Here is a 24,522-nt window from a genome sequence, read left to right as displayed (position 1 = left end):
AAATTAGGACAGTTTGAAAGCAATTGGGTGATATCTATGAGAAATCTCATAAACATTCTACCCTTCCATGTAGCAACATTGCTTCTGTGAATCAACCATTAGGCAAATAAATGGAAATAACAAACCAAATTTCCCCCCACCTCCCAAGAGATGTTTATTGTAACATTACCGATAATATTGAAAAACTAGAAGCAATCTATATCAGTGACCCACCCTTGTTTTGACTGTCACTCACCGTAAGAAAATATTAGGTATACAAAGTAACCCAACAGACACACCCATGCATCAAAAAGTTCCATATAAGGAAACCGTTCAATCCATTCCATTTATTTAAACAAGCCAATGAACAAAGCTGGCTTTGATCCACGAAATTGATCCTACAACCTAAGAGTAGGTTATGACTCAGTTTGAAGAGCACCAATCTGAATGTCCTATAAAAGACATATGATGGAATATGAATTAAATTTGATATTCACAATTTTTTATTTTTTTTGTTTGAGGGTAGTTGGAGGGGTACTGTGTTTCTTCAGCCAGCAAGGAAGATAATGTTTCCAGATAACTCCATATAATGGAGATTTACTGTAATGATACCAGATCTGTTCTACTATGCCCAGCCATTCTTATGTATCTGTCTCTCAATGCATCATGGGTCCTTTATGGATTCTTTTGTGATGTCCTCAAGCTTCCTGTCCACTCCCTAGCAACTTGCCCAAACTGATAGAACCCGCCTGAATCACTCAACATCTGATTTCAAGCATTTTCTCTCGGTCAGCCTTTGGTATTAGGACTTTATTCTCAGTCTAATCAATTAATATTAGCTGAGCTAGGTTGATTTCATTTGAATCAACAAAGAATTGCTAAAAGCTGCATTTCCTAGAAAATGTGGCAATATAATTGGCAGGTACTTGAGAGTCTTTAATGTTAAATGGAAAAAAATTAAAAATAATAAGAGACAACTTTTTATATGGAGCATGTTTTCGGTTTTCTTTAGATATTTTGTTAGAGACAAAAAAGGAATCCAGAATTTATTTTATACTATATTAGTACTTAACAGATTTCTACATAAGCAAGTATTATGCATTTGTAATCAGAAAAAAATATCAAAATTAGCTCTGTGGAAAATGATCATCTTGCAAGCAAGCATCATGTACCCCTACTTTTGATTTAGCTCATCTTCTTGATGTAAATATGAAGTGTCTGCGGTTGAAATTCTGTTTGAAGCGGAAATCTTCATGTTTGTCTTACAAATACCATCTAAGAGTACATTGCTCAGTATAAAACTTGTTTTGGGGGTTGGGTACAAAAACCTGCAAAGATATAGTCCAGGCTCCTTTTCCCAAAGTCCTTCACTTTCCTACTCTTAGTATAACCATTATTTTGTAAAATTTAATAAGGCCCCTAATAACTTGGGGTTTGGGAATTTGATTTGAGGTAACATGCCTCAGAGTATCACCTATTTTTTATTAAACCAAAAAATTTCTATCTGACAAAGATGTGCATTTATGTGGGCCTTAATAATTCCCCCAAATAAAACTATTCATAAGTTCTAACAGTTCCAAATACTTTTGGTTTCAGCACACTAATAGGATTTATAGGTGACTTAGATAAGGAGCAGTAACTTCTAAAGCTCATGAAAAAGCCATATCAGAATGCCATGTGTTCAGGTATATTTCCTTTTCTTTATGGTATCAAGAATAAAATCTCAGCTTATGTTTTCACACAAGTGTGGTGTGATTACTTTTTCCCATTACTCTTTCGATTGAGCCTGACAAATGAGGTGAAAAAATCTTTCTCTTTCAAGGATGAACTAGAAAGATCTAGGCTGGCTGGTCACAAAACCACTGACTAGTTGGCCCTTTGTCTTTTTATAACCCCTCATTGTCTGGGATCCGACATCATAGTGAGTCTCAGACATGTTCCACAAGTCTAGATAGCCCTCATCCATGTGTTCAGTGGTCCAGCCCATAAGCATCCAAGCCAGCAAGGGTGAGGAGGGGAAGTGTAGGGGATGCTCATTGCCCTGAAGGATGCATATGCCACTTCCATTCAGGTCCTGCTTGCCAGAACATAGTCATGTGACCACAGTTAGCTGCAAGGTTGGCTGAGAAATGCCTTTCACTGGGTTCTATTACTAACTGAAAATGGGAAGAGTGAAAGTTGGGGATAACTAGTAAATATTAGTTAGTCCAAGTCATGGATTGTGGTATTAATTCCATGTGCAAGGAAGGTCATTTAAATGTTTTATGCAGAAGGATGCCATGATGATAATTATGTTTCAAAGCATATTTCTGTGTGTGAGAGAGAGACTGAAAGAGAGAGTGAGATAAATGGATTGGAGAGAATTTGTCTGAGTGTTAAGTGGCCATTCTCAAACCCAAGTGGGAAATGGTGGCTAGTAACAGTAGTGAAGATAAAGGGGGATGGAATGGACTCAAAAGATACAGAAGAGATAACATCAAAAGATGAAACAGGGGCAGAGGAGGAAGAAAAGACATCCAGATAACTCCTAGGTTTCTGATTTATACTGCAAATTCTGGGGATCAGGTGTTTATGGACCACTGAGTTTAGTTTTAGAAACATGATTTAGAGGTATTTGTCAGATAGGTGGTTTCTACACATTCAAAATAAGATTTCAAAACATATTAGCCACAATTCACAATCAGCAAAATTCTCAAATCTAGTCATTGTCAACTAAACTATTAAAATGAATTTTCCCCTCTGAGTGTTTCTCATCTTAAAGGGTTTGTATGTATTACATGTCACAGAATGGCTTATTGCATATAAACATGGGAAAGCAAGCCAGGCAGAAGGAGTCTTGTAACCAGCTAAAGGCCCAGCTAATTCTTGAAGCAGTCATAAATCATGAACGGTCTTCTTGTGTTAATAGCGTGGACAGGACTGTTGGTCACACACAGGAAAATGAGTCACACAGTCTTGTGTGTACAGCAACTCACTCCACACTCAATGATGGGAATGGTCATGATTGTTCTAACTGTGTGAGCAGCTACAAGAATTATGGCAAAGCTCCAGAGCTAGAAAGCTGGTTTTATTTTTTATGTCACCTGAGTATGTAATTCACTAAATGTTTAGTATTTTATACCTTTTAGTTGACTTGTGAGCCCTTTCTAAAGGAGATCTATTTCCCTCTACTAGAAGGTAATCAGAAAAACCCTAAACTACGTTTTCTAAATGCTGTGTTCTTCTGCCCGATTGACCAAAATATACTTAGTTGATTAGGACTTTGAAGGGATGAGATGAGGGGACTAAATTAAGATGCAGGAATTTCAGTTTTCTAGGGGTTTTCTGTAAACTACTTTATACTGCTGACAAATGGTTAAATGTTTACAATGAAACTAAGTATGCTAGGATTTCTAATGAGCAATGAAATTTTAGAATTCATTTACTCATTAATTTCTTCATTTACAAGATGTACAATGTGCTGTCTTCTGGGCATTTGGGGTACTTTAATGAGGTAGCAGTGAGTACAACAGATGGTCACTTCTGCCTTTGTTCTTATACTCCTTGGAGAAGGGAAAGGACCAGATTCAGACACCCTATCACTGCTTTCTACCCATCCAGATCAGAGCCTTTGCTGAGTTCTAACGCTTAGCCCTCTTCTCAGCTGATTTGGCTGCCTCCATTGTAATAGGCCTCATGAGACTCCAGCCTAGGCCTGGCCTTCAGTTCAGCAGGCAGAGCCCAGAGATGTACTGGGCAAAGGTCAGGGGATTTATTATATGAGGCAATGGTCTGATGTGATTTAATTTACTCCTCTGGTACCAGATATGTGTGTGTGTGCATGAGAGAGAGAGATTGAGAATGACTGATTTGGGAGGGATTTTGTGAAGGTTTATATATCAAAGCAGAAAGACCAAGAATTTAGAGATTAATACATGCCAAGTGGTAACCAAGAAACTTCTGTGGGATCCCACCTCCAACCCCTCCCTCTCTGCCAGATTTTAACCAAATCAGTGTGATGTGATCTGCTTGCATATATGAGTGAAAGAAAAAGGAAATTTAAAAAGTTCTTGATATAAAGCCTGGAGGAAACAATACGAAAATCCAGCCTCTATTTCAGCAATATCTGCCGGACTATTGGTTAGTATTCCCTTACTGTTACTTATTGTTTGATTAAAAGGCTGATAGTCAGGGTTTTTTTTTCTAACTTTTGCATTTTTTAGATATAAATCTTTAATATATGGCTTTGGCCAGATGTTTTCCTTTCTCCTCCCACTTCGTTCTTCCCTCTTCTGGGTTAATTTCTCATTGTTCTCTCTTCCCTTTACTTCTCTGCCCTTTTCCTTTCTACTCTAAGCGAAACTTCTTTTTTTCTGTGCTGGAGTTTATAAAGTATTCTTTTAGGCAAAGAAAGCCTTTGGCTGCCTTCCTCCTTGTCTGGTCACCATCAAGATATAATTTTGGTTTTCAAAGGTTGTTCTCTGAAGGAAGGACTAGTTTTCTGAGCATTTAGAGAGCGGATACATTTTGAGAAAGTCAACAGAGATAGTAATTTGCACTCAGGAAATACTTAAGGGTTTTAATTCTGTTCCATGTGTTACATTTCAACAGTTTACATTAAGAAAAGTATTGTAAAGAGAAGTGATACCACAATTGCATGTTTATTTTGCATCTTTAGTCTGAGAGATGGTCAGTACTTTGAAGGAAAGAGAAATAGGGCTTTGTCTCCTTCTGCTTCTTGCGATACCTCTTTTCAGATTAACTCTGATGCTTTGGGTTTCTTACTGCATGCCTGATTAAAACCCATCCCATAATGCCTGATGTGATGGGAACCACCACTTATTCTATCTCAATGGAAAGTATTCACATGAACTTTCAACAGAAGGACATTCTCCCACCTCTTCCAAACCCCTCTTTTAAAACCGTGTCCATGGGCCTTTATTCATGTCTTCAACAATTTGTTTAAAACTGGTTGTGCTAGGTAGTGGGCAATATAAAGATGAGCCACAGGAGAGAGATGACAATATCACTGATTCCTTATAGTGCTGTAATAAGGGTTTATTAAGGCTGTGATAGAAGTAGAGAGGAGAGGCACCTGACTTCACTTGGGAGTGGGGTTGTTGCTAAGGTGTTTCTAAGTTGAAATGTCCTTGAGCTGAGGTTTAGGGGAATGAGTAGCAAAGATGGATTAAGTGAGAAGAGGATAGGAGGCAGCAGGCCCAGAGGTGTGAATAGCCCGGAACCTTCTGAGAAGATTCCTTTGTGGACGGAAGAAAGGGGAGGTTTGTGGAAATGGTGGAAGATAAGGTAGGAAGAGGCCACATCAGATCACACATGGCTGGATGTACCTCTCTAAAAGTACTGGGGGGTTTGAAACAGAGGCTATAAATTGGCAGTTTAAGAAAATCACTGTGGTGTCAGTGTGAAGAATACATTTTTGCAAGATTCTAACTAGGATTATTTTCAGAAATTTAGGCCCAATTTAGTCCAGATGTCAGGGCTAGTTTGGAGTAAATTTCTTTCTTTAATTACTCCAGGGCTCTTGTATTGCTTCAAAGAAAGTAGAAAGTGGAACTCACCCTCATTCAGGGAGGGTGGGCAAGCGACCAGCCAGCTGGGGAAGGCCAAAGAGCCAGGTCACCTTGTGCCCACACTTGTTATGATTTGTTTGTATTGTCTGCCTGATGATCAATGATATTAGCTATGACAGCACGTATGAGCCTGGGGTAAGTGTGTCTTCTTGCTACTTGAAGTGCTTCTTGAAAATAGTGGCAGGCTGAAGACAACAAGGAATACTGAAAAAGCCCATTGGACTGGGGACAGGAGACCTGGTGCTGCTCCCAGCTTGGCCGGCACCAGCTCCGGGGGCTTAGACACATTACTTCACCTCTCTGGGCTTAACTTACCCCATTTGTAAAATGCAACCTTTAGACTAACACTGTTCTCGGGGCCATGTTCAGCCTCTGGCTTCTGTCATTGTGATCCTGCCTCCCCAAGTTTCCCCTGGGCCCCATCACTACTAACCCTAGGCTTCTAGACATTCTGATTCATAGAGAAATAGGAAAGCCCATTTATCTTAAGTTAATGTCAGCCAGAAGTACAGTTGTGTCTTAAGGAATCTAATCTAGTGAACATGGAAAATAATTTTCTAAGGAAAAAAATTGATTGGTGTTCTGTCCTGAACTGATGGCAAAAGGGAAGCAGAACCACTTCACACATCTCAATCTCTCTGTTTTTTCCTTTTTATCCTCTTGAATTTTTCTGCCTGTTTGTCTTTCAAAAGTAGAGAGGAGTTTGAATGGGGATGCTGAGGAGACTGAGGGTAGCCACCGATGGGGGAAGCTGGACTGTGGGAAGCCGAGTTCTGCCACCTGACAAAGGGGCACGTGTTTAGTGTTTATTTGGCATAGCAGCTGTTCAGGTGGAGCCCAAGCAGAATTTTGATGTCGTTGGGACCTTCCATACCTTTCTGAAATTCTCTTGCACCAACACCCGGCACCCTCAGGTTATGTTCTGCTGCCCAAAGCCTGAGGCTCAACTTCTAGCCCTCTCTTTTCTCTTTTACCGGAACTAACTTCTAAAAATCCAGAAATGACAAGTAGATGGTGGTCTGGATGTTCCTGAGGTGGCAAGAGAACCTCTAGTGCCTCTGGCTGACATTATATCCACTGACAGGTCCCCTCCCGCACGCATACATGTCACATGTTTCTGCTTATTTATCAAATACAGCCCATGCTTTGGTGATTGAGAGCAGAGTGGGGATTATAAGTTGATGCAGTAGGTCTGTGTCTTGCCCTTAGAAGTTTACAAACAGCAACACAGGCACCAAGAGCTCATCTGTTCCACCCACAGGGATTTATCATCTTGTGACTTGGATATTGTGGAATATTTTATAGTAAAGGTTAAAAAAAAACAATGTAGGCACAGAGGAGTTAACAGCTAAGTTGCGGTGGGGAGTCTGGAAGGCTTCATGGACGTGGTGATATTTGAACGTGACTTTGAAGGGTAGGTAGAGTCCTGATTTGTCTAACAGTAGCCTTGAAAGTAAAGGAAACTTGACCATGAAGAAGGCTGTTGAAAGTCTGGAGAAAAGAGAAGGTAGGGGACTAAGACTCTAGGAGAAGGTACTACGTTCCAGGGAGAATGCAGAGGTAGAATCCTCCCTCATGGTGACAAGTTAAATGTGAGAAGGGATGGAGTAACCAACTGGGTGAACCCTGATCTCATTAAGCAAAATAAGAAATAGAAGAAATGAATCTGCATGCTCATAATGTAGGGATCAGAAGCAGGTAGGAAATGCTGACTTTATTTTAGACAGAGATTATTTTAGGTACTCCTGTGGACATCCAGGTGTATTATTTCCCTATGTCTGAAGCACATGTCCTTTGGTTCTTTAGCATTTTGATGATGATGCTCCGTGTAAACTGCCCCCTAGGATTTTCTATAAGTTTTCTTCCTCATTCGAGAGTAAAGTTTTAACTGGTAACATGATCACAAGTGGTTGAAAAGTTAAAATGTTATTCATATAGCTTTCCAATGAGGGGAGCATGAATGGTTTGGTACTGTTTTACAAGATGTGAAAACTGATTTCACTTAAGTAGACTGTAACATAAAGTTTATGTGTCTGTCCCTTTGGCTTCCTGGTAGGTGGACAGTCTCTCTGAATCAATAGTGGCTCAGCCTTCTGATTTCAAACCTCTTTGGCCAGCCAACTGGTTTAGGAGAAACATGCCCAGGTCATTGAATTATAATTTCCTGAGTTATGGTGTGGTGGTCCCGTAGGACAGTAAACATAAGCCTCCTGGGAACTGAACTTTTAATTCAGGAGGACTGAAAACAAGCTCTTCTGAGCCAAGATTTGCAAGGACATGTTACAAAGATAGACTGGCCTTCCTGCTTCCACACCATTTTTTCCTCCATAAATACATGCTCCTTTTCCGTATTTTTCTTCTACCCTAGTCTGTTGTAGATTTTGACCTTGGCTGTTACTTTCCTACCAACACATTGCCTATTTTTAAGTTTCCTGGTTTGACCTGATGTTAAGATGGAAAGCAAAGCTAGCAAACTGATGGAGATAGGGCCTTCCAGCCTTTCTAACTTTCCCTGGGATCATCTCATGTTGATTTACATGTTCAAAAAATTTTTTTAAATAAATAAATTGCATCAGTTGATCCAGAGGTGATTAGACTCTAGGGGCCTGATTTATCTTAGCCAAACTTAAGAGATGAGCCAATACACCAAAATGCCAATATATTTGTTTGTTCTCTATGGCACTGTCAAGCAATTTCATTTCATCTGATTATTGTGTTCATTTTCCTGAAAGATAGTGAACCCAGAAAACAAGAATCAGAAGGTCATTTGACAACTGTGGAGTTGGAATAGAGGGAACTGAATGACCCTCTATTGGGTCATGAGGGAGAGCATCATCAAGCTTTGAGAAATTATTGCACCTGTCTCTGTGTTGGGACATTTTTTTGGTCCCAGGTAGTTGGAGGAGACAAAGCTGTAAATTATTTACTAGTTTTTCAACATTTCCTTATCAGTTATCGTTAACTGATGGAACTAAGTTTTCTCTAAAGTCCCTTATGAATAAAATTGCTAGACATTGCAAAAATGCCCCTCTCAATATTGACATGCTTCAGTGGTGATTATCTTCCTGATTAATGTTTACAGTCAATCTCAAGCTCTATAATGGACTCTTAAAGGCTGTAGTAGTATTCTATTGCTTCCATAACATATCACCACAAACTTAGTGGCTTAAACAATACCCATTTATTGTCCCACAGTTCCATATGTGAGAAGTCTGGGCACACCATGGCCCAACTGGGCTCTTGCTTAGAGTTTGCAAGGCAGAAATCAGTGTTGTTAGGGCCTCTAGGGATGAATTTTCCTCCAAGCTCATTCCAGTTGTTTTCATGAACTGAGTTCCTTGTCATTGTTGGACCATGTTCCCCATTTCCTTGCTGGCTGTCAGCTGGGAGCCAGTTTTTGCTCCTAGAGGCTATCTGCATTGCATCTCATGGTTTCTGTGTGCCCCCTTCCAGCAACAAGATTCTATGTACCCCCTTCCAGCAACAATATTCTATGTACCCTCTTCCAGCAACAGAAGATCAAGTCCTTTTCAAGTTTCTAATCTCTCTGACTTCCCCTTCTGCCATATCTCATTCTGCTTTTACAGGCTCAGGTGATTACATCCGTTTGTGCAGATAATCCAAGATAACCTCCCTGTTTTAAAGCCAGTGGGTTAGCCATCTTAATTACATCTGCAAAATTCCTTCACAGCAGTACCTAGATTAGTGTTTGAATAACCCAGGATGGTAATCTTTCAGGGGATCTTTTAGCATTCCATCTACCCAGTCTCATCAGCAACACTTTGAAATATTGTCGTTGAGTGATCATTTCTGTGGCCAGCTGATTTCATCTATACATGTGTATTCTTTTTATTTGCCATTTTATAGGATAATATTTTCTGATCTTAATTCCATATTTCAGTATTAAAATTACTTGACATAGATCCATAAATCATCATCTGTTGCAAAAAAGCACATTAATTGATTGGTTGAATGGGGAGATTGATATTTCTTTTCTCTTCTTCTGCTCAGGTGGGGGCAACTTTTGGGGGCAGATGAGTTCCGTTGCCACAAAACTTATATAGCACATTTGGTTTGCACTGAATCAGCGATTCTCAATCCTGGCCATGTTTTAGAATTATACAAGAAAAATCTTCAAATATCAATACTCAGTCCCTACCCTACTGATCCAATTCATCTATGATAAAGCCAGAGCATTGATTTTTAAGTTCTGCAAGTGATTCTAATATACAGCCAAGGCTAAGAACTACTGATATGTTCCAAACACTCTATTTTGGAGATAAAGAAGTTGAGGCTGAGGATGATAACTTAGTCACATAAAGTTCCATAACTAGTAACAGACAGAAGTTCTGTCCTACAAAAAAAAAAATTTGATGCTTTAATTGTATGTAGAGTTCAATGCTCAGTAATTATGTACAAAGTGAGTGTTGAGACGATCTGGAACACCCTACTTCTTGCTTTAGTAGGAAGGCTATTTCTTTCTACTACTTTAAAAAATTATCAGATCTTGCAAAATAACTGTATGAAGGTCTCTTCTCAGCAGCTTTGGCCTGCCTTGTGAGTAATAATAAACACAGATCTATTCTACACTAGCTAGGGAGCTGGCCGCATGGATTTCTACTACCTCTCTGTGTTCCAGAGCTTCATGGTACAATGCAGTAGCCACTAGCCACATGTAGCTATTAAACACTTGAAATGGAACTAGTTTCAACTGAGATGTATGTGAGTGTAAAAGGCATACTAGAATCAAAGATTCAATATGAGAAAAAAAGGTGCAAAATATCTCATTAACACTTACATTGATTACATGATGAAATAATATTTGAATATATTGAGTTAAATAAGACACATTATTAAAATTAATATATCAATTTTTAACTTTTTTAATGCAGTTGCTAGAAAATTTACAACTATGTATGTGGTTGGCATTTGTGGCTCACATTATATTTCTGTTAGACAGCACTTTTCTAGGGAGTATTTTCTATTAAAGCTATTAACAATGAATGGTCCAAGTCCAAGCTATTATACCTCCTTTGATCCTGAAGAGTGAAGGGGTACACTGTAAACTTCCTGGAGATGAGACATGATATTGATCTGCCCTGTGTTTGCCATCTATCTGGCAGCCAGTCAGTCTGGCCAAATAGACTTCTATTTTTACATAGAAGCTTAAAGGAGGCAGGATAATGCCCCATGTCATGGAGAGAGCACACTGCATAGCTCTTGAGTAATGTACCCAAAAGTAGACCAGGTGCTTTTGGAGGTTCTAAGGCATAGCGATAAATATTACATCCCTTGAGCAATGTAATACAGCCCTTGAAGAAACTGCCATGTCAGCACTTATGAATTATCACTGTCTTTGACAGGCCCTATGCACTGAAAATATTATGGTGTCTACCTCTCTTTATAATTCACATCCAAATATTACTCTGTCTTTTTCTTGCTCCCTGTAGTTTGTTCTCATTCACTGCTACCCTGATTGTGTGTTTAGTGTGCCTAGTTCACAATTGAAGAAGCATGGGAAAGTAAAGGCAGGCCTTGGAAAGATCAAGCACAGTTCGAAACCCTACCCAGAAATATTCTGTCTGTGTGAGCTTGGGAGATTTACTTAACCTCTCTGAGCTCCTCTAAACTTCCATTTTCTCATTTGTGAAATGAGCCTTTCTCTTGCAAGGTCTGTCTGAAGGTTGAATGAAATAAGAAGGTACCTGGCACACTTATTTTCTGGGTAGATGTTGTGGTGAACATCTACTCTGTGGCAAGCCTATGGCTAATTGTTAGGATGTAATCGTGAGTGAGACACAGCTACTGCTTCCAGCTAAGAGAAGAGAAAGACAAGGAGCCTGGTAACATCGGGACATGAATAGCCGTCAATGAAAGGCAGCTATTATTACACTGCACAGTGCAGGATTTGGCTTATAACAAAATTTTAGAAGGGTGTTCAGGTGAGGGAATTGAGACCCATAGTGATTAAATGACTACCTGAGTCACCAGCTCGGGCAATGCTGGGCTGATATCAGGTTATGGGATTGCTGACTCCTCCTCTAGTAATGCCTTTCCTGGGAGATCACATTGCCTCACTCTTGGTTTCCCAACTTGTTTACCTTCAAAGAATAACTTTACCATGTTGGACTCGATAAAAGGAAAGAGGGGTTTCTTCCAATTTTTGCTCCATTTGTTATTAGGGCATGCTAGTAACTAACTGTCTTTGAAAACCTACGCTTCTGTTAACTCCAAAGAAGGCAGGAACACATGCACTTCTTTAAGATATAAAAAGTATTTAGTATACTATAAATTATTATAGTAATCATTGTTAGATTATATCTCACCAAGATAATGAATGTTTTTGTTTGAAGACTTCACTGTATGAGAAATTGTCTCCTATAACTTATTTATCTCCTTTTAGATTAGGTAAAACAAAATTTTCAAATTTGAGTCTGAAGAAAATTCCAACATCTTTAAATTTGTTTAAGGAACATTTTCCATGATCTATATGATCTATCATAGTAATTTAAAAAATCAGATTTTAGAATGAGCCACGTGTAGAAAGAGAAAAAAAAGTAGAAAGTCAATAAGAGGTTTCATTTTTCAAATTTTGTTTTGGAAAAAACTACTTGGTAGGGACAATGGTGTAAAGTAAGATATAAGAAGGAATATACTGTTCAAATAAGCGGCCATGCAATTGATTTTCTCTTTCATGTAACAATCACATCTGCATTGTGAATCCGTTAATGCACCAAGTGAATCAAGCTTAGTGAGTTGACAAACATCCACAGGGATAGTTGCGGGGAGGCATTATAAAGTGCAATGTGGTCCTAGTGAAACAGAATGCTTCGTTCTTTGAGAAAGTTCCACTCTGAATAGAATAAATATGCATACCAATATCGGAGTATGGCCAAGCATTTGGCTACTGACATGCCCCTTCTTCTTTCACTCCTCCATAAAGGAAGAGACAGAGACTCAGGTTCTTGTAACTCAGTTGCCTTTTTTGAGTTCTCCCAAGAAAAGTTCTAACTTCAAGCCAAGCGTCTTGTCACTGGGATTTCTAATTTTTAGTTCTAGAAATCCATGATTTCACAAAACAAATTATCCAAACCTAACGACAACCACATAGAACTTTCTTAAAGTAGACGAGGGAGGAATTAGCCCCTAAAGTATTTCCTGCACAATTGGAACTCACTATAGAAGATGTACAATTGCCTGTACACCCAAGCACAAATAGGCTGTATTATTGCCTTATCCTAGGAGATATACACTTTATATTATGATGGTCCTTCCCTTTCCTGGACCTTCATATGATGTAAGTGCTTGATTTAGGAATAGGGTCTTACATATTGTGGCTGGCGAAGAGCACATTTGCTGATTGCTCTACCACCTGCCTAGATGTCCTCTTCATGATATATAAATGAGGGTCCCTACTCTCAATATACCCCATAGGAACATAATAAAACATGAATAGTCTATTTGTTACTACTACCAGGAAGACTTCAGTAAGTGTAATAACTAACCCTTTTGGATAGATGCAGAGGGAATGCCAAATGCTTTAAATAAATTATCTCATCTAATCCTGATTTTTTTATTAAAAAGGGAAAATCTTATCATATCAACATTAGAGATGAGTAAACTGAGGTTTGGTAGAGCTGGGATTTGAACCTAGCCCTCTGTGACTCCAAAGCACATTCACTTAACCCCAAGCCCACCCTCTCTGTAAATGAAGATTAATGATAGCATCTGTGGTAGAAGCTAATGTCTCCTGACCTGGGAAAATATCTTTCAATGATTATTAACTAAATGTGATCAGCTGCCAGTGGATCAGATGTCATCAAATAAAATCGAGTGTCCAGGGTTTACTCAACAGTACTGTCTCTTACATTTTTTATCAATGTTAGTAGATTGCTTAATCTTTGTACCTGTTACCTCACATGAAGCCTAGATAGCATCAGTCCCTTCCCCAGCCAGTTTGTGCAGGGTTCAGCTTCTGGCTTGTGAATCCAGTCAGTGAATTAATGTTGGTAGCTTAAAAACAGCCCTGAGAGAGGTATTTACATCACAGAAATTGGCAAATGATACAAATCATGACCCTTTTTTTAAATTCCAGGGAGACAGGTGTTAAACATTTACCAGTACACCACTGTCTATGATTCAAATCAGGACATAATAATTGTATTTCTGAAGGTAAACAAACGCACACTGAGTACCCTTGAAAAAAAGCAACCTTCCACAGATACAGTCACACCTAAGTCACCTAAGTCTTTAGTGAATTTTTTGTCCCCATCATTCTGCATTTGGGAGGACCTTTTACAACATAACCATAATGATTTTATATGTCATTTGAAATTTTAAAAAATTACTTTATTTGTTCATTTTTGTTATGAAAGCAAATATGCCCATAGTAAGCATTTAATGTCTTTGAATGTAAGTGCAGACATATAAACCATAAAATGTATATATGAATGCTACCAGTAGAAATAAAATGCAAGCCACATATGTAATTTAAAACTTTCAACTACAGTCATGCACCACGTAATGACTTTTCAATGATGGACTGGTCCCATAAAATTATAAAATCATGTTTTTTTGACATCTTTTCTATGTTTAGATATGTCTAGATACATAAATACTTAATATTGTGGTAAAATTGCTTATACTATTCAGTAGAGTAGTAACCTGCTGCACAGGTCTGTAGCCCAGAGCAATAGGCTATCCCATATAGCCTAGGTGTGTAGTAGGCTATACCATCTAGGTTTGTGTAAATACACTCTGTGGTGTTCACAGAACCATGGAATTGCCTAATGATGCATTTTTCAGAATGTATTCCTGTCATTAAGTGATGCATGACTGTAATCACATTTAAAAAATAAGAAATATTTGTTTTAATAATGGATTTTATTTAATTCAGCAGTCAAAAATATGATTTCAACCTCTAGTCAATGTAAACATTATCAAGATATTTTGCATCTTTTCTTCTTGTACTAAGCTTTCAATTCTGTGTATATTTTATACTTACAGCACATATGAATTTAGATGCTAAATTTTAATCATAAATACTTGATCTGCATTTACATTTCATAAAATGTAAAGCTTAAAAAGTGGTTTCATATATCCAATCTGTTATAGACTTACATATTTAATTAAATTAAATTTAAATTGTCATTGAATTCCTCAATTGCATTAGCCACATTTTAAGTGCTCAATAGCCACATGTGACTTATTGTAACATAATTGGTCATTGCAGGTACATACCATATATCCTTATTTTATAAAATTGGAAACCTAGGCTGGATGTGGTGGCTTATGGCTGTAATCCCAGCACTTTGGGAGGCCGAGATGAAAGGATCAAGTGAGGCCAGGAATTAGAGACCAGCCTGGGCAACACACCAAGACCTTGTGTATAAAATAAATAAATAAATAAAAATAGCTAGGTGTGTTGGCACATGCCTATGGTACAAGCTATTTGGGAGGCTGACGAAGGAGGATCCCTTGAGCCCAAGAGTTGGAGACTGCAGTGAGCTATGATTATGCCACTGCACTCCCAACCTGGGTGGTAGAGTGAGACCCATGTCTCTTCAAAAAGTAAAAATACAAATAATATAACAAATAAATAAATAAAATTGGAGACCTACTATATATACAACTCCCAAAAGTCTTTTCCCCCCTCACACGTTACACATTTAAAATTCCCATCCTGCATTCCCTGCTGGATCTCCAATAGAAGAGAAATCTCAGCAAAAGTAGTTATATCAAAACTGTCTGTGAGCTTTTTCTTCCTCACTCATAAGAAGGAAATAAATTCACATAAGGCATTTTGGATCTGACCATTTTCCAAATTATCATCACCATAAAAAGTTGGTAACAACATGAACTCTGAAAGCAAGCTGTTTCAATGCATGCCTGGTGCTAATGAAAACCAGCAGTTTTAAATGCCCTTTTGGGTTAGCTTCTTCCTTTTTCTGTGCTGTATTATTAGAAAAGCTTCACCAGGGAGATCAACTAGATACAATTTCACAATATTTCTTAGTAATCGATGTTGGCATTTACTCTTCCCATATATTAATTTATTAACATCATGCTTCTAAGGATGTTTTAATCACTTTTTAAAAAAAAATACTTGATACAAATTAGAGGGTGTTAGTTATTTTAGGTGGTGATTTGTTTTGTTTCTGCAAAATTACAAACCAGATATGAGCATATTATTCCCTGTGTGGCTTAATAAACTTTTTTTTCTTTTTTGAGACAGAGTCTCGCTCTGTTGCCAGGCTGGAGTGCAAGGGCACAATCTCGGCTCACTGCAACCTCCGCCTCCTGGGTTCAAGCGATTCTCCTGCCTCAGTCTCCCGATCAGCTGGGACTACAGGTGTGCGCCACCACACCCAGCTAATTTTTGTATTTTTGGTAGAGACGGGGTTTCACCATGTTGGCCAGGATGGTCTCAATCTCTTGACCTTGTGATCCACCTGCCTCAGCCTCCCAAAATGCTGGGATTACAGGTGTAAGCCACCACGCCCGGCCAATACACTTTTAATATAATTTTTGATAAAGGTGTTATGGAGACTTGTCACCAAATAGTCTAGTCTTCACATTAAATTCACATGATACTCCTCATCTCTATTTAGCTCTCTCTCACCTCCAGTAATGACCTCCCTTGTCTCTCAGTCTTTGGTCTCTTACCTTCAACTTCCCACTAGCCGTTTCTCACATTTCCAAAAGTCTTGTAATTGCCTTAAAACAGCAAGTATCCAAAGCAGTCCTATGACCTTCTCCTCCTGCTAACCAACTCAGATCCCCAAATCCTGATTTCTTTCACTAGCACTATCTCTCATCCACACATACTCAGTTATTTGTGATAGACATGTCTCTATCATCTCTCATATCCAATCATCACCAAATCTTATCAATACTTCTCAGTGATATTAAGTTAAGAAGTCATGAAGGGCGGCTGTACCCTAAGGAAAACCCACTTTTGCACAAATCTGAGTTTCTGATCAATCTGAGTTCAGAATGCTGTTTTAATCTGGTCCTACCTCGCCAATCTAATTTTAGGCCCTTTTATTCGTGAATTTGAACCTTGTTCTCTATTCACCAGCTTCCTCAGAATATTGTCCAAAACATACTCAGAATTCATACTCGTATCCAGAACATTTGCTCTGAGCTTTTACCATACAAGTTCACCACAGTTTCTCTCCCTTTTCCATATCCACCAAAGCCTTATCTGTCATTTAGTTTTAATTTTAAGCCCTTCAGTTTGATAGCTGATTTTTCCCTAGTCTGACCTTCTATTTTCGGGTATGCTCCTTCTTTTCACAGTTTCATGTGTTTGTACTGCCTTATTCTTGAAGAACCATTATTTTGATTGCTTTTGCATTAATCTCCATAGTGCCTTGCTCAGTGTTAGCAGGAACTAGTAGTTTAACAAATACTTGCTAATTCTAAATTAAAGAGAATGAAACATATTGTTTTCTTTGCCTGGAGTTGGTTATAGCATGCTGGAAAAAGTATTATATCTAACCTTCATCTTTTCTCATGTGTTTATGAACTGTTTTATAGCCAAAGAATAAGTTAGTATATCATGGGCCTAATTATGTAATTTGGAGGCCTCCTCTGCTGGGCAGTCTACAGATTTAAAATTCATGCCAGCTGCATTACACTGGTTTTGAACTTGCTTTTTCTTGAGAAAGATGGGGAGCAGACAAAATGCCTCAGGCTTTGAGGGTAGAAATGGTGTGAGTTCCATTATGCAAGAATAGAACCCCATTTTTTAATCCCTCCTGCTGAAAATCTTGCCATGAGGCTATAGCCAAAGAATGTGTAAATATCAAAAGAAATTTAGAGAGAGATTTTCCCTAGGAAAATATTGCAAGCTTAAAAAACCCAGTGGGCTAAGGTCCAATTTAGTAGATTCCTCCGAACAATGCCATCCTCTACTTAGATTGTTACAGAACTTCTTATGACAGCATTTGAGTAGACTCCTGTACCTCTGGGTTAAAAGGTACATGTAATAAGTTTAGGTACCTGGGCAAAAAGGGCTTGGCAGAGGGGAATAGAGGGACTTTCTTTTTCTCACATCTAGTATATCATTACATTGTAATGTTAGATAACATTAAAGTTCCAAACTTCGTGTGTCAGCACTCTGACGTTTCCTAGGGACATTTTGTCTCAGCTAGAATCTAATAGAGAAGGATTCCCTCATCTAGAAGCTGCCATGTGGGGCTCTGTGAAGATGACGTGGACAGTGTACAATCCAATTGAATGTCACATCTCGTGGCCTGGCTTATGTGAGGGCACTAGAGAGAGTTCTCCAGAGGAGTGCAGATGGGGCTACTTTTGGAATCATTCCCACTGAGCCAACATCAGTGGAAGAGAAGGGGAGGAGTTAGATTCTAATAAAGCCCTTATCTTCTGCTGAATCCATCCACATTTTTTTATCCTCCTCCTGGCCCCTGCACTTAGTTAGAGTCGGGTCCCTATGCAGTGTTCCAGGCGGCAGTGAACTGCATTCACCTCCTGTTTGGGAGCATGGCAATTTTAAATACTCTTTTCTGCTGTAAGAGTATGCAAACAGATTTCTGGTTAATTTTGTGTTGAGGATTCTTGTTTGTTTTTTGTTTTGATAGAGCACATTCTATGGACATATGTTCAGCTTGTAAAGGAAGTGTTATAGTTCCTTTTTTTTTTTTTTTTTTTTTGGAGATGGAGTCTTGCTGTGTCACCAGGCTGGAGTGCAGTGGCGCGATCTCGACTCACTTCAACCTCCACCTCCCTGGTTCAAGCGATTCTCCTGTCTCAGCCTCCCGAGTAGCTGGGATTACAGGCATGCGCTGCCATGCCCAGCTAATTTTTGTATTTTTAGTAGAGACGGGGTTTCACCATGTTGGCCAGGATGGTCTCAATCTCCTGACCTCACGATCTGCCTGCCTCGGCCCCCCAAAGTGCTGGGATTACAGGCATGAGCCACCACGCCCCACCTAGTTCTTTATTTGGAAGAAGTGAAGTTCATTTGCAGGCAGCTGCTTTCAAAAGTTTGGGGATTGGAGGAAGGTCATCTTCTATTCAACTGAAGCAAATGCCACTTGTTTGTGGCATCTGCCAGGTATCCTTGAGACGTCTGAAGAGGTGACTTCCAAACCAGAGGATGCAGCCTTCCGAGAAATGCAAACCTGTTCACATTCTTGCTCAGATGGGAAGCAGAAAAGGCTGCGTGGGAATTGGGGATTTACTGTTACACTCTGACATCGGAATAGCAGGTGCTACTGGAAACTTCTTTACCTGACACTAAGTGTCTTGGGAGATAACAAGTAAAATTAACACAGCATCCAGTTCTTCAGTGCTTTCTCCACTTAAAAAGAATCAGGCTGGGCACGGTGGCTCATACCTGTAATCCCAGCACTTTGGAAGGCCAAGGCGGGTGGGTCACTTGAGGTCAGGAGTTTGAGACAAGCCTGGCCAACATGGTGAAACCCCATCTCTACTAAAAATACAAAAATTAGCTGGGCATGGTGGTGCACACCTATAGTCCCAGCTACTTGGAAGGCTCAGGCAGGAGAATCGCTTAAACCTGGGAGGCGGAAGTTGCATTGAGCTGAGATCATGCCACTGCACTCCAGGCTGGGCGACAGAGTGAAACAAAAAAGGAAAAGAGAAAGAATCAAATGCAAAGTAAATATTTAGTTACTAACAGGATGGCATTTTAGCTTATAACTTTTTTTCAGCCTTTTAATATATTTCTGCTGGAGGTTTCCAGCTTTGATTACATAGCCTGTTCACCTAGGAGTAAAGGACATTGGGAGGGAGAGATGCTCAGTGGTTCTCATTTGCAAAGTAGACGAGGATGATGAAAGGCCATCAGCTCAAGGCCTTCCAGGTTAGGAATTAAAAACATGAATGTTGTAAAAACCACAACTCATATTTATTTGAAATCTCACAAAGTGTGTTCATCTGCATGTTTCTCACGTGAAATCTCACAAAGTGCGTTCATCTGCATGTTTACACTCAATCCTATGAATGACTCGGTGAAGTAGTGTATGAAGGAGAGTTCCTCATGCATGTGGATTTGCACATGGGGATTCAGATACAAGAAGACAATTTAGTTTACATAGAGATGTGCTTTTTTAAAGAAATTTTTAAGAATATAAAATTATATGGAACAAAAAAGATAGGTCCTCTGCTGTCTAGAAATTAAAGTACGTCAAGAATTTTATCCCTATGTAGAATTACACAGCCATTGCCGGGGGCCACATCTGTAGGCCCATGAAAAAAAACATCTTTGCTCATTATTTCAGCCTGATTAGGGATACCATGAAGGGCTATTCCATTAGGTCAGGTTTGCACAGTAATAAAAATGAAGCCAGTAGAGGATCTCGTGGAGCTCCTGGTATGATGATAAGTCTCTGAGTAACTTGTAAATAGTGCAATTTTATGGAAATGTTGCAGCTAAGCTTTAAAGTAGTTGGCATTAGTTGTCAGACACAGCAACAGCTCTACAAAAGGCAATACGCTGAGTTCATTTTCAACCAGCCCAAACTTGCCTCAGAAGATCCGGGATGTGGACACCCTGGTATATTTTTTCTAGAAAAGCTTATTTCCTTCCTCCAGATAAAGGTGTATGGTCACTGAGGTGTTGTGCTGACAGATGTGTTGATCTACTCTCTCCGTTAGACTGAAGGGCTCCAGGTGTGGCCACACTGGGCTTCTAAATGGCTAGCAAAGCCACAGACGCATCCCTCTTGGTGTCTGAGGTGTTCACATTCCTGGGTCTTTCAGATCTGTATTCCTCATTAAAATAAAACCTCTCTACGACACACTGTGTCCTTGTGGGTTTTTAGTTTTACTAGGGAGTTTTTGTTTCCTTTTGCTTCCCGCCTTCTTTCTGCTTCCCTTCTAGTTAAACCTCTTTAGGATGGCTCATTAGCAACTCGTTTTGAGTGGTTTGAGCTCTTTTGTTCACTGGGAAACAGATTTATGAAATGTTACTATTACCACGATTGTTCTGTTTTTCCTTTTATGGCCCGTCCAGCTCAAGACCCCATGCTTTCTGATACTGCTGATAAGGTTTTCTATTTCCAGATCAAATTAAAGCAAACCTTACTGGCCCTGTTACTGAAGCTGTGCATGGGGGTCATTTGCTGTGAGGTGTTTCTATGGCTTTGAGCCAGGGTGTGAACATCTCTAGTGTTCATGTTATTTCCTGAGACGAGCACTCACGGGAAGTAGAATTTATTACAACCTGCTGTTTGAGTTCATGAAAAGTAGGACAATATGAGACTCTGGGGCAGTGAAAGACTTACTAGGATTCCTTCTGGAACTGACTCGTCAGCTCATTCATGTCTTACCCAGTCTTTAAACAGTATTTCGTGATAATGGTCTGCTTTTAATTGCTGGGCTTTACCTTACCCTTTTTGTGATTGCAGGTCCTACAGGTATGGATCTCTGGCAGCTGCTGTTGACCTTGGCACTGGCAGGATCAAGTGATGCTTTTTCTGGAAGTGAGGGTGAGTTCTGCTTTTCCATTTCCACCCTCAGTGTTTTGAAACAACACTGAACTGTATTTGCTACATCCAAGTTTTTTGGATGATTTTATTAAAAGATGCAAGTTTTACATAGCAGCAAATAGGAAACTTGACTTAGCTTTAAAATCAGAAACTAGTAGGACTTTTCTGTGGATGTTTAGGAGGAATGCAGTAGTCAGTCAACTTTGGCATCTGATGTTTTCATATCAAAAATTAATACTACAAATCATGCTGAGGACATTTATGTTGAAGACAAGCCAGGTCTCTTGTTCTCAGGCTCTGGGAGAGATATTGAAATTACACTGAAGGATTATTAGCTTACTGTTCACTCAGCTCATCTGTGACTAAGGATATCTAATCTATTTCCAGAGCTCAGAATTCAGGCTTGTTAATCATATTCTCGGAGAAAAGAAATTGCAGGTTTCAAATGAATTTCACTTCTCACTCTCTGGGTGATTACCATTTGGCTAAGTTGAGGAAAGAGACACCTGAAATAGTTGAATGATATACCCAGAAATTATGAGCTTCCTTCCCCATCTCTATAATTCTCCCTCCCTTTTTTATATCCCTCTCCTTGTAGAGAAGTCTCAATATGTTTAAACTATGTTTCATAGCAGACCTAACTAAAACAAGGAAGAGTAATAGAAGGGAAAGGGAAGAAGAACTTTTCTGTCAGAAAGAAAACTGTGCTCTCTAACGGGTGGGAGACTTTTTTTTTTTTTTTTAATGAGTACTTGATGTTTTTTCTTGCCTGGGCTTCTACAGAAAGAAAGAATATATTACTCCCATGCTATGACACTGAATTTAGTTGTTGCTTTAAGAGTGTCAGACTCCCCTTCTCACCATTCAGCTCATGTTGGAAAACACAGTTTAACAGCAGACTTAGCGCCTTAAGATGTCCTCCCTGACCTTCTAGCCAAAAATAAATCCGTAGTAGTGAGCTGCTGAGGGTGACCACAGTCACTTAGAAAATGAGAAGAGTAAAATATGTTATTTTATCTCTTAAAGCAATTTAAAAATATTTATAGAAAAGAGTCATAATTGTTGGAAATATTTTTTGGTCTCTCTGGCGTTATAATGTCAACATTATGCAAGTCAAACATGGAGAGAATTGCAGGCTCCATTTCAGCAGCTTTTCCCATGGCTGGTTTTAGACCCTGGTTCTGAGCCAAAGAATTGCAGCTGAGATCCTCTGCTGTTCCAAAGTCATGGTGGCTTAATCTCTCATTTCTTCATTAAGGTGACTTTCATTCCACTGGGCAAGATTTGAGGAATTTAAAAAACTTGTGAAATGAAAAGTATGGCATAGGAAATCTTTAAAGAAAATTAAAAATGCATCCCCAGCTGAGAGATTAGAGCTCAAATTACATTTTAGAACTAGAAAGTCTGCAAGGAGCATCTGTTTCAGCTGCTTCGACATTTTACTAAAACTTTGAGTTCCTGAGTGAAGAGAAAACATCATTAGTTGCTTTTAATGTTTGCTTTTTGTTTTTCTTTTTAATAGTTTTGTTTGATTCATTTATTTGTTCAGGGAGAGCAGAATATAAGCAAATGCAATAGTTTATACTAAACACAAATCACATATCCTACCAGTACTTACGCATAAGAAGTAATTTAACAAAGAAGAACATTTTTGTCTCTTTTTTTTTGTCTTATTGAACTAACCAATATTTCTTTTTCCTTTGGAATATGTGCATATTCCAGAATCCTTTCTTAAAATGGTCTAAGGATTAAGGATGGGGCATGATGTTTACGTAAGAAGGCATATGTAAGCACGTTCCAGCGTGTGTGTGCATGCTTGCCTCTGTGTGTGTGTGTGTGTGTGTGTGTGTGTGTGTGTGTATTCTAGTTCTGGCCACTTATCTAATGAATGGGTTCATGTGTTCATGGGTTCAGCCAAAGTTACTGCATAACATGACATGGGTCAGTCTCAGATAACATTTATGGACCATGTGTTTGTTTTTCTGCCAGGTCTGGATTGTAGCCAAATCATTTTATTTTTATTGTGTCTCCTAGTGAATAAGGCAGACTAAAAATATAGATTAAATTTTTAAAAAGAAAAGATACTACTATTGAATTCAGTTTGTTCAGTGAAAGATGTGGCATTGATGGGTAAGTGATCTTGGAAGCATCACCCGGAGAAAAGTCACCCAGGAGCTGGTAGAAGATGACAGACCTGTATGCGTAGGGAAGGGTAGCACTTGAGCAGGGATTTTCTTGCTTGGGCAGATGAGCAATTAGAAATATACTGGCCCTGAAAGGATTTTTTTAATTAAATCTAATTGCCCTGTGGGAAATTTAATGAGAACTAAATTTGAACAGTGCCATTATTGTGTTAGCTAAAGTGTTGTAATAGATGTTTTCTGTCTCTCATCCTTAATATGAAGTTCTCATCCTTAATATGAAGCTCTATATCTGCTCTTCAAAGCCAGTTACATAGTCTAGAGGAGAATTTTTTATTCCAAAATCAGGAATGATCCACAATGCCTTGTTTTCAAAGGGCTTCACATGGTTGACCTATCAACTGATTGTATCAAAATTGCTGCTGCTGGAATAATGCTGCTAATGAGAAATGTGCATAAAGATCTAATGGATATAAGTATTCTTCCAAGCAGTGCCTGTTATAAATTAGGTCATATATCTCTACTATTTCAATCAGTCTACCCTTGAATATACCCTTTGACCTCAGTAACCTAAGGTGGAAGTAAGCAAGCCCCTGCCTTGTAGTTCAGTCTAGCTGGGACATGAGGAATGTCTTGAAATTAATGAGAGACTGTATATCTTTAAAGTCTAGATTGTGTGATGAAGAGAAATGGTCAAGATGCCCTGAAAAAGAATAGATCAAGGTGGACTAGAATAGTTAATTCAACAAATTCAGTGTACTGATAATTCTTAAGAGCTTCCTATTTTCAAAGCCTGCACCTATGGCTATGAGGAATACATTGATTCTTCCCTCAAGGAACTTTTCATGGGTTAATAAATCAGGCATGTACACCAAGAATTACAATATCAGGCATTGTACATTAACTATCAAAATGGCTTGAATCACACTTTATAGAAGTGATGATGACGTGAGGGATACCTCAGCTGTGGTGAATTACAGCTTCATGAAGGAGGTTGACATTGTTTCTGTAGAGACTAGAATGTCAAGTTTAAGATTTTAAAAGGCTGAGAAGAACAGAAGGCTATCACAGGAATAACTTATGTGATAAAGCAACAACATAAACAGAAGTGTACAGATGTAGATATGAGATGTCTATGGACAACAATTCATTCACTTACTGTGCTAGTCAATGGATGGTTCTATTTTACGCATTTAACATTCAACAAGCATTTCTTGAGCACTTACTTCGTGGAAGGCATAGGATTAATTTGGCCAGGGTGTGTGGTACATAGGTGCTATATTTGTAATTATTCCCTTTGGAAGCAAACTTAGGTCAGTAGGTTTGAGTCAAATTATAGAAGGCCCAGAG

General features: G+C 38.9%; 1 protein-coding gene across 2 annotated transcripts in view; it reads left to right on the top strand.

The window, feature by feature from the left end:
* Positions 1 to 24,522, top strand: part of GHR (growth hormone receptor) — a 298,275-nt gene that overhangs the window by 123,091 nt on the left and 150,662 nt on the right. For both annotated transcript variants that reach the window (XM_057302303.2, XM_063604482.1), the window contains exon 2: positions 20,951 to 21,031. In XM_057302303.2, the coding sequence (XP_057158286.1) occupies positions 20,962 to 21,031 (70 nt within the window). In that variant the 5' untranslated portion in view covers positions 20,951 to 20,961. The remainder of the gene's footprint in view (positions 1 to 20,950; positions 21,032 to 24,522) is intronic.

This window comes from Pan paniscus, chromosome 4, assembly GCF_029289425.2.
Source record: "Pan paniscus chromosome 4, NHGRI_mPanPan1-v2.0_pri, whole genome shotgun sequence".
Classification (NCBI taxonomy): Eukaryota; Metazoa; Chordata; class Mammalia; order Primates; family Hominidae; genus Pan; species Pan paniscus.
This window is presented reverse-complemented; position numbering and strand designations above follow the sequence as displayed.